The following is a 16,550-nucleotide window of genomic DNA, read 5'->3' on the forward strand; positions in this document are numbered from 1 at the left end:
TATCACCAAGGATAGGGCTCACCTAAGCGGACATATGGGGTGATGAGATTGCACGATGCGTCCAGCTCCGAATACAGATGGTGATCCATATTTATGTCTTAGCACAACTCTTAATCAGACCCTTAATGAGCAATTATTATCTTTAACACCTCTCCATGTTATCATTCTGTAATACCCCACCTATAATATTAATTAAAAAAAAATGCAAACAGTACATACTTGAAATGTTCCATAGAATCTTTTTCTGGTCCGCCACTAAATCCCATCACTCTTTGTAATAGTTCTGTTGATTGCTTCTTACCACACAATAGGAAGCTACTAGTAAACAGTCCCAGGCACAAACGGGAACATATGATTCTGGCCTGCTCAGGACTGCCAGCTGTACAGTATATCATCCTGTCTACAATTCTCAGTAAAGACACAAGTGTGATGGATTGTTGAAGGAAATGGGAGGCACTCCTAAGTGTGATGAGGACAGCATTCATGCTACATACTGTACATGTACTGTATAGGAGACTGCCCAAAGGTACGGAAATTAGGGTCGAGGGCTAAAACCTAGTTAGGTCAATTATAATAACATCCTCCATTTACTTCTTCTGTGGTTTACTTCTAGTGGGATAGTATATACCAGCATTTAACATTATAACATGTGTAATTAATTTTTACTGCAACACACATACGTACCTACTCTCATGGATGTCGGAGAGACTCCAGAACCAGACTACTGTGGGATTCTTCCTGAGAGAGTAGGGCAGCCTCCCGCATGCAGCCCGAGTGAAGTGGGCAGTCTGGGGGATTGGATGATGCAATTCACTGCTCCTCACTGTACAATGCCACATATCACGGGCTATGAATGTGCAACTGCAGCACCATACCCCCTGCCTTTCCTACAAAGTTGTCCCTCTGGGATTCTACTGGAGGGTATGGATGCTTTTACACAGAAACTACAGTCAATTTATATACCTCCCTATTTGACCTGATTGCTGTGTCCCAAGATGCCCTGAAGGGGGCACCTGGCTCCATTGTCCCCGGGAGCTGCATGGAGAAGGAGCGCCGCTGATCGGCGCTCCACCTCCATTGGCGTAACTACGGAGGATGCAAGGGGTGCCCCTGCACCCTCCATTTGCCGGGCGCCCCCTGAGTGTGTTACCAGCGGGCACCCGGCTCCTATTCAAACCCCCGGCGGCAGCCGGAGGACAGAGCTCCCTCCATCTTCCGGGTCCTGCAGTGTACTATGGGAGTGACGTCATAATGTCACTCCCATAGTGGCGAGGAGCGGACGCCGGGGACGGAGCTCAGGAGTGCACTATGGGAGTGACGTAACGACGTCACTCCCATAGTGCCGAGGAGCGGATGCCGGGGATGGACGGCAGCAGCACTGGAGCAGGGATAAAGGTAAGTGTTTGTTTGTTTTATTTGTGAGTGCACGCATGGTGGGGGCCATCACTACTGGGGGCAACTTACAGGGGCTCACTACTGGGGGCTCACTACTGGGGTCTCACTACTGGGGCCTCACTACAGGGGCCTCACTACAGGGGCCTCACTACAGGGGGCAACTACAGGGGCCTCACTACAGGGGGCAACTACAGGGGCCTCACTACTGGGGGCAACTACAGGGGCCTCACTACTGGGGGCAACTACAGGGGCCTCACTACTGGGGGCAACTACAGGGGTCTCACTACAGGGGGCTCACTACTGGGGTCTCACTACAGGGGGCTCACTACAGGGGGCTCACTACAGGGGGCTACTACAGGGGGCAACTACAGGGGGCAACTACAGGGGCCTCACTACAGGGGGCAACTACAGGGGCCTCACTACAGGGGGCAACTACAGGGGCCTCACTACAGGGGGCAACTACAGGGGCCTCACTACTGGGGACAACTACAGGTGCCTCACTACTGGGGGCAACTACAGGGGCCTCACTACTGGGGGCAACTACAGGGGCCTCACTACTGGGGGCAACTACAGGGGCCTCACTACTGGGGGCAACTACAGGGGCCTCACTACTGGGGGCAACTACAGGGGCCTCACTACTGGGGGCAACTACAGGGGGCTCACTACTGGGGACAACTACAGGGGGTTCACTACTGGGGGCAACTACAGGGGGCTCACTACTGGAGGTACTGCATAGGGGGACCATTACTGGAGAGCACTACATAGGCGGGCACTGCATAGGGAGACCACTACTTGGGGCATTATATAAAAGGAACTGCATAAGGGGTGCGGTGGCAGCTGGGGCTGACATAGGTGCTGGGGGTGGTACATTTTAGTTTGGGGGGGGGGGCACCAACATTTATCTTGCCTCCGGGCACCTGGGATGAAGTTACGCCACTGCATTGGACATTGGTTGCCAATGAGCATATGAATAAAGCAACGCTCTAAGGTTAAGGCCGACTTGGCTGCATTTGTTCTCCAAAATACAGGATCAACTGTATCACAAGATAAGTGCAGGTTTATACCAGTAGTATATGAGCCCAGTTTACGCAGACATAGGTCACATACAGCTTTAACATATGCCCATGTTTATAACTCTTTGTTTTGTGTGCAAAATAACCATTCCCCATAAGGCATCAACATAACTTAAAACAGTTCTGTAATACATTACAAAAGCTCCCCATCTCATATTTGAGAAAAACAAAACAAAAAAACATACTGAAACAAAAGCAGAATATATGCCCAAGCAACTATGGAAGCATCGGTCAACGCCAGTGATGCATTCGCAAATAGCCAATAACAAGTGGTTTGCTATTGCTGGTGATCATCATCATCATCTATTTGCACCTGACCTTGACTACCTACAAATAATATGGCGCAGGAGAGCCAAACACTGGGGCTGTAGGGGGCTACCCAAAAATCCGGCTGCCTCCTGCAACTTCTGGAAGAGTAGGAAAGTAGGGCATACGTGTGCCCTTTTCTGGGCATGTGTTAGTGTAGCACATCTTGCATGAAAACACCTATCTCTGCAACATGTCACCAGCATAGGACACTGTAGGGACTGGGATAATACATTCTTGTTCTGAAGGAAGTCTGTTTGTGGAATATCTAAACAAGTGAAACCAATAATAGCCGCACAAGTTTAATATTGAACTAAATTTGCATCCCATTCATGCATCCTCATTTGTTTTTGCTAATCGTTACCTGCACAAGCTGTAATCAGTTCTGATTTATTCTGTGCCTGGCTAAATAAGAACATGAATTATGCATCATCACCACTGTCTAATGATTACATTATGGATCAAATAATGTTCTCTGTAATATGTGTTAATCAGGATGAGACAGCAAGAGATGAACAGAGTTACTGTATAATACTGACAATTACCTAAACCTTACAGCCAAGAAACCATGTGCATATAGAGGTGGAAATATTGGTGACATGTCTGAACAGTAACCCAGTTATAACATTATGTAAAAACAAACATTAATATTACCTAATAGATGTTCAGAATTATCTATTATTCCAGTTGGCTTTGAGTCATTCTACTGATTAAGGAGGAGATATATTAATCCTTCTAAAGAGGACAGGTGGAGAATTTGACCATAGCAACCAATCATCTCCTAGCTGACATTTTTTAGAATGTATTCGATAAATCAGTGGTTCTCAAACTCTGTCCTCAGGACCCCACACAGTTAACATTTTCCAGGTCACCCAGCACGTGCACAGGTGTAGTCATTACTCACTGACACATTTTAAAAGATCCCTGGGTGGAGCTAATTATTTCACTTGTGATTCTGTGAGGAGACCTGGAAAACATGCACAGTTTGGGGTCATGAGGACAGAGTTTGAGAACCTGTGCGATAAATGATAGCTAGTAGATGATCCAAATTAGCATTATTATTGTTCTGTCATTCCCTAAAATTAAATATTGTTTCTGGTTTAATGGGAAGATATTAATATGTTCCCGGCACTTGACGTTATGATTTTCAAAGGGGTAAACTTTATTGCACCATTTTTAAAATCATATTTACTTCACTTTAACTTTATAATGATATATCTTTGCAAGGGAAAAATGTTTATGCCCTGATTTAAGTCTATCGTCACAAACTCAGGCAGTACCAATGGAAAAGCATACATGCATAACATAACACTGTTCCCAATACAGATAACAGTGTATCTTCTTTTTTTTTTTTGCAGGAGACTGACGATACCACAATAGACACAGACAAATATATATATATATATATATTTATTAAAGTTACACCCCACCCCTTCCACCTTAATATTCCCCTCTCCGGACCTGCAGGAGACAACATTGGTAATGTAGGTAAGTGTGATTCCAGGGCAGAGATGGAAGTGTTGCATTTGGGTGACAATTGGACAGCCTGTGTAAGTTCCGTGCTCACAAATAATGTGTATGCTAAAACATTGAATCTTCTGATGCTTTAACAATCGATAAGTATAACAGACTAGATCAAGTTGTAAAAACTAGAGCACATTTTTAAAATACCATATGTGTACCTTTCACAACTTTTTACCAGCACAGTGGCCAAATACAAAAAAATAAGTCACAGGGGATTATTCTGCCCCATCTGTGCCCCATTAATTAGCTATTCGAATTGTCACGAGTGGCAGCTGATACCAAACTACCGAAGCAATTCAATATTTCTAAACAGCGGCTGTCACTGCCTCTAACACTTTCGCTACTAGTTGGTAGCGGCGAAAGCTAATTCACATATGTGTACAGCCAGAAAGGACGCAAAGCTGGCGTGGGATCCGAACGCACACGTTTCTTTCACAGAGGAAGGAGCGGGCTTCAGGAACTAATGCCATCTGAAGAGGACATCAGCTTCTGCAATAAAACTGATTGATGTAGGTCATGGGGAGCTTTAAGAGAGGAAGGGGCCCGTGTGCCGCCTCCGTTTGGGCCCCCTCCTCTCTGATGGCGGCTCAGCGGCACTGAGCGCTGTAGATTCTGGCTTCATGCCAGAATCTACAGCGCATGTGTGGGTCTATGGGAAAATGTCACCTGCGCCTACTTTCCCGGGGGGACATCTTTTCTGCGCATGTGCAGATCACTGGGAAAATGGCCGTCGTCGAGTGTTTGCTGTTCTACAGTGCCGGTCCGGTGCTGCAGAGCAGCACTTCGGGAATCGGTGGAGAGGTAAGTATAATGAATTATCGGTGCAGTGTGTCCCATGTGCCCCGCACTCATTATAGATACGCCCCTGTGTAGGTCCCCATACTAGGGTATGGGGATGGCATAGCACATAAAAGATGAAAGATAAGCAAGAGATATCAGTGATATCACCTGCATTACCTCTATAATGAATATCTCAGATACAAAGGGGGAGATTTAACAAATCTTGGAGAGAAATAAACTGGAGAAGTTGCTCATAGCAACCAATCAGATTCTAACTGTAATTTGTCTAGCACAGCCTGTGAGATGACAGGGAAAACTTTGGTTTAAAAGGTTCATGTGGGCAATTTCTCTACTTTATCTTCCTCTAAGATTTGATAAATCTTCTCCTTAATTTTAACCAAAATACAGGAAAATAACTTCATATAACAGATGATCAATATGCCTCACTATGTGAAATAGACACACCGAAAATCTGCCACATGTAAATAAATCCCAAATCTCAAAACAGTACAGGTCACTTGTATATTGATATATTTTCTACTATTAGGTACTCAAAACAACAAATATTCCTGAATTAAGTTTATGTTGTTATAATTCATTAGAGGATTGCTGATATTTTGGATACATACTGTACATACCATATATGTCTGGTAAAGTTGCAATAGAAGGCCGGAGTGGGTATCGCAGGTGGAAGGATGGCATTGATCGTTCACGCTGGGCACCAATGCTGTGCTTTTTGTTTGATGGGGCACCGGCCTGGAGGATCCTGGTTGTTGCTTTAAGTGACTGGAGTGGTGCTCCCCAACCTGAATAAAATACAAATAGGTTTCATAAGAACAATTTTGTTTGGATGATTGTGGCTGCTGTATTCATTAGAGGGACTGCTAGAGCTGTAAGACAAAGATACCGGACCTGATTAAGAGGTGCGCGCTAATGTAGCTGCAACTGCATCTTTCTCCGCAGCACAACTGCGTCTTTCTGCTATTGTTGTAGCCAATGGGATTCATACAGAGATGCCTACTGGCTGCACCGCTTTGTTTTTGCACCATCAAACATTGCACCAGCTCTTTGGAAATGCAGTCAGTCTGAACATGACCATCACAATCAACACAATTGTGGGAAAAGACAGTCGCTGACCGCAACACATCCTCGACACTCACACACCTGGCTAGCTACCAGCCACCCCCCTGTTAGCACCTAGAAATGCCCACCAAAATGGCATCTCTCTGTGTCAAAACTCATACTGCGGACACATGTGAAGACTGAAAGCATTGGCCGCTTGCATGCGGGATCGAATGCACCTATGAATCAGGCTCACCTTCTCTTGTAAGAAAACAGCTGGAAGGTGGGTGGTTACACTAAATGGCAGCTTATCTGCTCTAGGAAGCAGTGGAGTGGGAACTGATAGGAATGGTGTCCATAGGGGAATGGAAGGAGTTATTGCAGGTACTCATCTCATTTTCGGCTTGATTCAGAAGGTGGACACAGACACTGCTGCTTCTTTTGCCATAGATGAGTCTGCATCTTTATGCTAATGCCACGGCTGATTCTGAACATACTGAGATGCCCACTTGCAGCGGTGCTAATCCTTCTCAGTACGTCTTTATGAAACGATTCAAGTGTTTCTATGTGGCGATCGTCTGTCACTTTAGACGGGGCAATATTCAGTTTTGAGCAGGCAGGCGCCCATTACTTTGAGCATGTCGCGCCCAAATGCACGTAAAGTGGCTAAACATACAGTATCTAAAGTCCTGGTTATACAGACTCTTCACTGAATTCTGCTCTCCACCCCAGGAGGGTATGAGCAGAAATATGGGCGCCCGCAGCATTCGTGTCTGTCTGCAGTGACAATTGAATAGCGCAACGGGAGCCACAGCTGCACTAAAACAATTATCGCCACCTTAGACACGCCATCGGACGTACCATCAAAACTAGCACCAGCCCTATGGCAGGTGCAAATTCTCCATCTGAACATGGCGCTCTGTGTCTGTGCTATGCCCACGCTACTCCCACGCTATGCCCGTATCTGGCTAGCCACCTCTACCCTGTGTTACTTCCCAGGAATGACAACTGAAATCCACAGCATAAAAATTTGCTCTGTGTCTCCCGCAGGTAAATATTGGGACCATGCGCAGTGCAACACAGATGTATACACAGTACATCCAACAACGGGCAAATGTGTACATCAGCATTGTGCGCAGATAACGTGCACCTCTGCATTATAGGCCCTTTATGCCAAGTAAATGGTTTTACAAAAAACATAAAAATTAAAGAATATATATAAAAAAAAGTGAAACTCAATTTGAAGCAAGTACACAGCTTCTTTATAGAACAGTTACAAAACTCTTTCTGCTGATTTCTGTTTAATCAATTATTTGTTTAAGAGTTCATTAAACCACAAAAAAGTTGATTCTGCCTTCTGTCTAAGTGTAGGCGGTACACGTAAGCAGAGAACATTGGGCAGGTGAAATCTCTTCTTGGGGGTAAGGGTATACCTACCACCAAAGTTGGAGCTCCCTGAAGTTTTACATGGAGGTATAGGGATTTATTTTTTATTTTCTACTTCTATGGATACTTTAGTAAATATACCCCTTATAGACTCATTCTAAAGTGCAGATTTTTAGAAGTGGAGATGTTGCCCATAGCAACCAATCAGATTCTAGCTATTAAATGTGAAGTAGAATCTGGTTGGTTGCTATGGGCAACATCTATGGGATAGAGTAAATATACCCCTTATACACTCATTCTAAAGTTTCCATAGTATAAAAGTATGGCAGTATAAAAAAAAAAAATCCCTATACCTCCATGCAAAACTTCAATGTGCTCCAACTTTGGTGGTAGGTATACCCTTACCCCCAAGAAGAGATTTCACCTGCCCAATTAATATACCCCTAAGCACTGGCGTCACAAGGGGGGTGCAGGCCGCCCCCGGGTGTCACCAGCCGAGGGGTGACACCAAAGTGCTAGCTCCCCCTCCGTGACAGGAGCCGGGTGCTGCATTACGTGCAGCACTCGGCTACTAGCACAGTAAGGGAGCCGGCACTTCACACAGGCTGGTTCCAGAGGTCAGCCTGCACCCCCTAATTTTGTTGGCACGCGGACAAACCTGCCGCACCGGGTGCACAGACAGGTAGGGGCGCCACTGTCCCTAAGATCCCAGTTAGAATGATCTATACTGTAGAATGCTGGCTGGGCTTCATGCAGCAGCAAGCACTTCCCACACCCAAATACAATAATGTTAATGCTGGTCCTGGTAACTCCCTGCTGCTGGATTAAGCTGTACCATGGGCCTAATTCGGAGATTGACGCAAATGCCATAACAGCTGCAATCTCACATGGATCACAATTGTGAAAATATGCTAATTACTCACTCGCTGTCCAGTGCTTAGAGATATCCACTGAAAGCATCTCACATCTGCCGCTCGCTCACAAAACCAAAAACATCGGAAACATGGAACACAGATAAGACGACTATCAGCCTTCTGAGTAAAGCAGGGTACACACTGTGCTGACTGATCCGCCGACGGGCAGATCCGCCAACACAGAGGCCAATCAGGTTAGCTGCACAGACTTACAGATTGGCCACTCGATGTGTGTTCCATGACATCAGAACTGGGCGGGCATTTGAATTTGCCCACTTTGCTAAGCTGTCAGTCACTGACGGTCCATGGAGCTAGTGTACAGGTGGTTGACATGGCCAGATGCGCACATATATCTGCAGATATGTCTGTGAACAACGTCTGTCACAGACATAATCAGGGCTACACAATCGCCGACGCATTCATGATTGAACAGACTATATATTTTCCAGTGTGTACCGAGCTGGAGTCTAAAGGTGCATATGTAACCCCCCTTTACCCTCTAAAGGGTCACCAGGTTACTAACACCTTTGTTACTCCTAACGTACCCACCCTTAGCATTCCTCTAAGTGGTGTCCCTTTTATATTACCATTAATCCAGTGCCTCCACCCAAGCTAATTAAATAAGGCTTGCCTGGGTAAGCCATGTGATGCACTATAATATCAATAAGGTCCTGATAGTGTAATGTGATGTTTGTGTATGAAGATTGAAATGACATAATATTACAGTGTAACATCGCATACATATCTATATATATGACCTGTTCTTCGTTCTCGTAGACCCAAGGACTGACTGACTCCTCCAGGAATAAAATTCACTATAATTATAGCTTTAACATCTTTATGTGTCAACAATATAATATGGCAATAAATACTTCCTTTACACTCAGATAAAATCATACAGTTTCATATACATATAAGTATACAGAAATATTAACTGAACATTGTAGCAAATTGTAAAATCAATACAATGAAAGCATATATGTGGCTTTCTAAATTGTAAAGGATTGTAACAAATTGTACAGTTTTAAGCAGATGCACAGTTTATTGCCATAAATTAAGTTATGCTTGGAATCCGGAAGAAGAAAACGTTCTTTTTCCGTTATACTATATGGTGGTAAATATGCCTTCAACTGTGCTGGAATATACCACTCCTAACAACTTAAATACATTTGGTCCAAGTCGTCAATTCGCTGTATCTCCTGTATGAATAGTATCCAAGGTGAACGCTCAAAGTATCCCTCTCATATAGGTATCCACTTGTATAGATAAAAGTTCATTAAGGATTAATAGCCTAAGAGCTGGACGCTAATGATACCTCATATGCTAAGCCGCGCAGAAGCCAGAGTATAAGGCTGTAAACTTTGACATAGCATAGAATATTCCCTATCTGGCTGCAGCTGAAATAAGTTACTTTTTAGCTTTTGCTCCTCTGTTACTACAAAAAATATAGAACATGCTCCCCCAAGCTTCAATTATAGCTGTATCCTGATGACAGTACATTGTAATGCAGGGGTATTTTATATCTGTCCCAACTGACAGATCCCTTAGAGCTCTGTGTGCCCTCCTGTTTTCTCTGTACTGTAGTAGCTGGCCAGTCATTGTGTGGTGCTACAGAGTGGGTTACTCACTGCTGTCAGAATACTCCACGCTGCCTCAGGAATGCCACACTGATATCCTCACACTGGGCAGGTTATCCCTCTCTCCTTATCAGCTGCACTTCCCCTTATCACACTGGCCGAGGTCATCCCTCTCTCCTTATCAGCTGCACATCCCCTTATCACACTGGCCGAGGTCATCCCTCTCTCCTTATCAGCTGCACATCCCCTTATCACACTGGCCGAGGTCATCCCTCTCTCCTTATCAGCTGCACATCCCCTTATCACACTGGCCGAGGTCATCCCTCTCTCCTTATCAGCTGCACATCCCCTTATCACACTGGCCGAGGTCATCCCTCTCTCCTTATCAGCTGCACATCCCCTTATCACACTGGCCGAGGTCATCCCTCTCTCCTTGTCAGCTGCACATCCCCTTATCACACTGGCCGAGGTCATCCCTCTCTCCTTATCAGCTGCACATCCCCTTATCACACTGGCCGAGGTCATCCCTCTCTCCTTGTCAGCTGCACATCCCCTTATCACAGTGGCTGAGGTCATCCCTCTCTCCTTATCAGCTGCACATCCCCTTATCACACTGGCCGGGGTCATCCCTCTCTCCTTATCATCAGCTGCATGTCCCCTTATCACACTGGCCGAGGTCATCCCTCTCTCCTTATCAGCTGCACATCCCCTTATCACACTGGCTGAGGTCATCCCTCTCTCCTTATCAGCTGCACATCCCCTTATACAGCCTGTTCGGGACCAGCAGGCTCCTGGCTGCCCCACAGCTGATACAGCCTCTCTATTTGATGTGGTGTAAACTACAGATTAATGGTGTGTACACACTAGACGATATGCTCCCTGAGCGATATCGTCTTGTGTGTCCCCGCGGCAGGGTGTGCTCAATGTCGTTCATGACATTGAGCACACCCGCTGAACTATATCATTAATGATATCGTTCAGCGCCGGGCTCTCTTCCCCCATTCCCCAACATGCAGCAACCTGACGACATCGTCAGGTTGGCCTGCATGTTAACCCGATGAACGATGATGACGAACGACCTGCTGGAACGCGCGTCATCGTTATCGTTCATCGTCTTTGTGTTAAAAATGGACGGTAAAGTGGACGACTGAACGATAACGATATCGTTATCATTCAGTGGTCCACTTTAATCGCCCAGTGTGCACGCACCATAACTGTGGCTGCTAAGTGTAAGTGTGCTCCATTAAGAAATTTCTCACCACCGCCTTGAAGCCGGTCTCTCTGTACAGCTGACTTTATATGCCAGCATTGCCTCACAGGTAGTGGTGCTGGGCGTCTGTCCCCTCCTTCTGACAGCCGATCAGCTGTCAAGCTGGAGCAACTGACGAGCCCCTGCAGTTACCTCCTCCCACAGGAAATGCCTCTGGTAACTGCTGCTCTGCTCCGCTGCCAGGACCACCCCTGCTGCTCCACTGCCTCTTGTCAAAGGAGAGCATCTTCCGCTTCACCAATAAGGCAGGGTGAGTACTGCTGCCCACCTGCTTCCCCAGCTGGGCTCCCTCTCCAGCTCTGCCCCCCTGCACCTGGCAGCTCATCGCTGCTCACTGGCTGCCCGGGTCACAGGAGGGCAGGCACTGGAGGGAGGGATCAGCAGACTGCCTCTCAGCTGCTGCTAACAGCTGTTATATATCCTCCCTCTCACTGGATCCTCTTTTCCTGACAGAAACCGATTCACTCCCATCTATATTACTCCGCCCCCTTTTGCAACTATCACCAATGTCTGTGAAATGTATATTTGCAGCATGAAGCACTAAAGTCCACTGACATCATAGATATCTAACATGCACAGGGTACATACATCTCCACATATTTACTTATATTTACATCACATCGCATATATCCCTACAGTATGTTCAACATTTACCTCATAAATGGCATTTTGCTGTAAATAGATTAATAAAATATATTTTTACCTCATATCCTATATGAATTTCACATACATTGTTCTGTTATAACAATTAATGTTAATTATAACACTCATTTCACCATACCATACCGTATTTATGGATATAGTTATTATTAACTCATTCTTAGACATCTATTTCCTCTTTTATACATCACTTTAACCCTTACCCAGGGTTACACATACATATGTAACGATTTTAGAACGATTTGTCATTAACGACGTAGTTATCGTTAAAAAAAAAAATCATTCAGTTATGAGTTATAACGATGAATGCTAATCACAAAATGCGCACTCCCATTTGTAGTGTGTAGTTATTGTTCATCGTCCATTTCAGACTGTCCAACATGTCGATTTTCATTAAGGGAAGGAACATTGGACCTCATTCAGACCCGCTCGCAAGTGCTTGAGCACTCGCAAGCGGGCCGATGTTTGGCTGTTTGGCTGTGCTGTGCTCTCTGGGGCTTGCAGCAGACGAGACCCTACCTCAAGGGTCTCGTCACAAGCCCCGATGGTTGTGATGGTCTTGACCATCGCGACCATCATCCTGGTCGCTCGTTTAAGCTGTGGGTGGTAACCCACAGTCTAGCGAGCGGGCAGGAGTCCAGCTCAGAAAATGGAAGCGGCCGCCCTCATTCAGAGCGAGCGCTCGCATTTTGCGAGCGGCTCTGAATGTGGTCCATTATTCATTCATCGTCCAAAAAAAATCGTTCATTACACTTCAAAAAATCGTTCAATGATTTTCTGTCAGATTTTCTCTTGAAAAAGTGGTTACAAAATAGTTACGTGTGTATGCACCTTAAGCTGTGGCAGACATAGCGGTGCTCCAGACATGCAGAGGGCTCTCCTGCTGTGAGCAAGAAATTATGGACACCCAGAAAACAAACGATCTGACATGCCTGCACTTTTCTAACCACTCCGTTACCTCCCCCGAATGCCGACTACTTGTCACTCACTTCGCGAGTGAATCCTCTGTGTGAGCATAATTGCAATTCAATCACTGCACATACACAGTGTGGCTTACACGCATGCACAATTGCTATCACTCAATCTGCATAAATATCGGCATTGCATCCACATCTGAATTAGGGCCCATGTATGTAACAGATGTGTGTACTCCACCCATTGGTGTGCTGAATACGCTTACTTGTGGTAGCATAGCCTACAGTAACAGACTCCAACTGCCGTTTCCAAGGGATGCCCACTTAGTTATAATACAAGTGGATGGTGTAATTACGCCGGTGGTTCTAAGCAATCTACCATTGGTGCATCATCGCGTACATGATTGACCCTTGCAACAGCCTATGGCAGGTGCTATGTCCCCAACTCCGGCTACAATTGGCCGCTGTGGCTGCAGCTCTGCATTTGAGAACACATCTGTTTGCATAGACACCCCGACAACACTCCCATAACACGCCCATGAGACTACATTGTTTTGCGTTCACTTCAGGCCACCACCCAGGAATGCCCATGGTTTACCTCGCTGTCCCTAATGCCAGCAATCCATACATAATAGCGTACACTTAGTGGAACGCATGCACCGTTAGGAATTTTTGAATTTTTCATGCATGCGCAGTAGTAACAACAGCATTGCGTCCTCCTCTGCATGTAATGTACTTTCTTTCTATATTTAGTTTTAGTAATTACATATATTCTGTAACCTTACAAATAGCCAATATATATAATTGAGCAAGTATGTGCTGTTCTGTAATGTCCTGCGATTTAAGGCTGCTTGACTGATTAATCAATGAGAGTAAAGCTCTATTGGGGTTTTCACTTTTCAGATGACACTGGCAAAAGGGCTTTTTTTTATTCACATCGCTTAATACATGAAAGGGTTACCAGTGACCACCAATAATAACCCTGCTATAGGTTAGCCACTAGTATCACTGAGCTTTAAGTTTCAAGTATGCACCAGCCTCCACATATATTCAGCTTATCAGAATGTGGCTGCCAGAAAGATGACACTTATTGTTCTGGATATATTTCAGTGTGGAAGTCGAGTATCCAGCTGTTTTGTTCTCCATGCAACTTTTTTGCTTTTGTCTCCCTATACATGGCTCTCTCTCCCATCATAAATCTCCACAACTCTCCTGCTACCCCACAGCTCTCCCACCCCTACCACCACAGGACTCCCTCCCCCACCACCACAACTCTCCTGTCCAATCACAACAGCTCTCCCCCACCACCACAACTCTCCTGCCCCCCACAGCTCTCCCACACTTCCAACTCTCTCCCTCCCCCACCACAGCTTCCACCCCAACAGCTCTCTCCCCCACCACTGCTCTCCATCCACCGCAGCTCTCCAATCCCCACCACAGCTATCCATCCACCACCACTCTCTCTCCCCCACCACAACTTCTACCCCCACAGCTATCCCTCTTGCAAAACCACTGTCCTTCCCCCTGTCCTTCTCCCCAAAACAGCTATCTGTACCCCACCACAGCTGTATAATTGTTTATGCTCTAGCAAAAGGAGTGCCCCTTTATTCTCCATCAAGACCAGTTAGACTTCCAAGAGGCACTCAACACAGGGTACATGCTGCAACCTGTTGACTTGGGGAAGGCTAAGTGGCCAACATCTGATTTTCAGACACCCAATTCAGCTGGGAAACCTGATCTAAAAAGAATTCCTCTTATGCCATCCACCTTTTCGAACCAGGTTAAAACTTGAAATGGGGTCAGCTCAGGTTCTACTTCAAGACAGTACGGACCATGGGTCAAGACTTCTTTTGGGCTAGTCTTGGTTTAGGATTGTGCTAGTTATTGGATCATCCTGACTCTATGCACCATGTTACCTTGTGTAACTGCCCAAACCAGAAGGACGTTGGAATTGGTCCCTACATTCATAATGTACAGCTCTACTTTTTCAGTTACATGTTTGCAAACTTACAGCGGTAGTTGGTACCCACAGCCAGCAGATAAAGTGGCCTTTGGGCTGACCAGCCAGTCCAGAGTAAACACATATCGGTATCATCACAGCTCACTTCTTAACCATAATACTTTATTTCAGCTCAGTAGCTATTTTCTCCATCTGCTCAACCTTTTGACACCTTATTTAAGTTACAATGTGGTATCTTTAAAAGAGGCACATTCACTTATGGCTGTTACAGAAAAGACACAATTCTAATAGGTTTATGTAACTGCACTGAAGACAGTTGTCCCAGTTTTGGGCTTCTAAATGATGGCAATTATGTTATAACACTCAAGTGATGTCACATAATATGTTCCAAAACTGACTAATTCAGATATCACAGCTCAGGTATGTTGTCTTGCATAGAATAACTATAACACCCTATGACACACTGTACTCCCAAATCACATATCCTCTAAGCTATTTTTGTTTTCTGCTGGAGTGACTGCACTACTACATAATTCACAGCATAATCCTATTTAGTATAATCACTTCAGTCTCCTTATTTCTTGCTCCAAGTACTCACGCCCACACATATACACACATTCTGTCAGCACATGTTACAGGAAAATCATTGCAATGGATGATAAGTAATACACCCACTGCAAAGATGCAACCTCATCAGCTTCATGCAATTGCTTTAATTCCACGGGGAAAATTAATTATTTTTTTTTTGCAGCAGCTTGAAAAAAATAAAAAATAAACACATTTATATTCTAGAGAAAATAGGTAAAATTAAAATATAATATGCTTGCGTACACATGCCTGTGTTGTATCTGTTGACGATGGAGGTGGTACAGCGTTACATGGCCAACCAGGGCCAGTAGATACGCTGGGTACGCGGCCAAGTAGGGCGCCACATAGAGGTTGCGGCCATGAAGACTTAAGCTGGCCATAGACTAGTCTAGACCAACTTACATCCAACCATGCAACTAGTTGGCTGGTTGGAATGAAAATCTGGTAAGATATGGGAGCAAATGATAATCAGCAATTTGCTCCCAAATGCCAGAAAACAGACAAAAACTGTAGTTTAAGCAAATTGTTCAAATTTGCATGCAGTAGTCTAAATTCTGGTATCAATATGCAGCCAGCACAAAGACACCATTGGGATTTGAAACAGGGGAAATAGTGATCGTCAACCATGAGGGAGACCGAAGGAGGGAGGGGATAAGAAGTGCTCCATTTTGAATATACTGAAGTGTAGATACCTTTGGATATCCAGGGAGAGGGAAGGGATACGAAGCGCTCCATTTTGAATAGATTGAGGTGTAATTACCTTTGAAATCGAGGTTCAGGTGGCAGAACTGCAGTTGGATACATAGGATAAGAGAGAAGGAGAGGTCAGCATAGAGGTGGTAGTGGAGGCCAAAGAAGCGTATAAGTTGATTGAGTGAAGTAGTGTGAAGTAAAAAAAGCAAAAAGGAACAAGAACAGAGCATTGAGGAAGAGCAAAATATAAAGGCAGAGGAGTGGATGTGTGTCTGTAGTAGAGAAACTGAAGGAATGTTCAGAAAGGTAGGGGGTGAGCTAGGAGAGAAAAGTGCTGGAAAGGCAAATGGGGTGAAAGGTGCTGAGGAGAAGAAGTTGGTCAACTGTATTGAAAGCAGATAATGTCAAAAAGGAAAGGTAAAGTAAGCCTTTGACTTAGTCATGAGTA

General features: G+C 45.1%; 1 protein-coding gene across 1 annotated transcript in view; it reads right to left on the reverse strand.

The window, feature by feature from the left end:
* NEURL1B (neuralized E3 ubiquitin protein ligase 1B) overlaps positions 1–16,550 on the reverse strand; it is a 446,007-nt gene that overhangs the window by 241,890 nt on the left and 187,567 nt on the right. Inside the window, exon 2 of the mRNA XM_088457638.1 lies at positions 5,717–5,884. Coding sequence (XP_088313764.1) covers positions 5,717–5,884 — 168 coding nt within the window. The remainder of the gene's footprint in view (positions 1–5,716; positions 5,885–16,550) is intronic.

This window comes from Taudactylus pleione, unplaced genomic scaffold (assembly GCF_031769625.1).
Source record: "Taudactylus pleione unplaced genomic scaffold, aTauple2 ptg000774l, whole genome shotgun sequence".
Classification (NCBI taxonomy): Eukaryota; Metazoa; Chordata; class Amphibia; order Anura; family Myobatrachidae; genus Taudactylus; species Taudactylus pleione.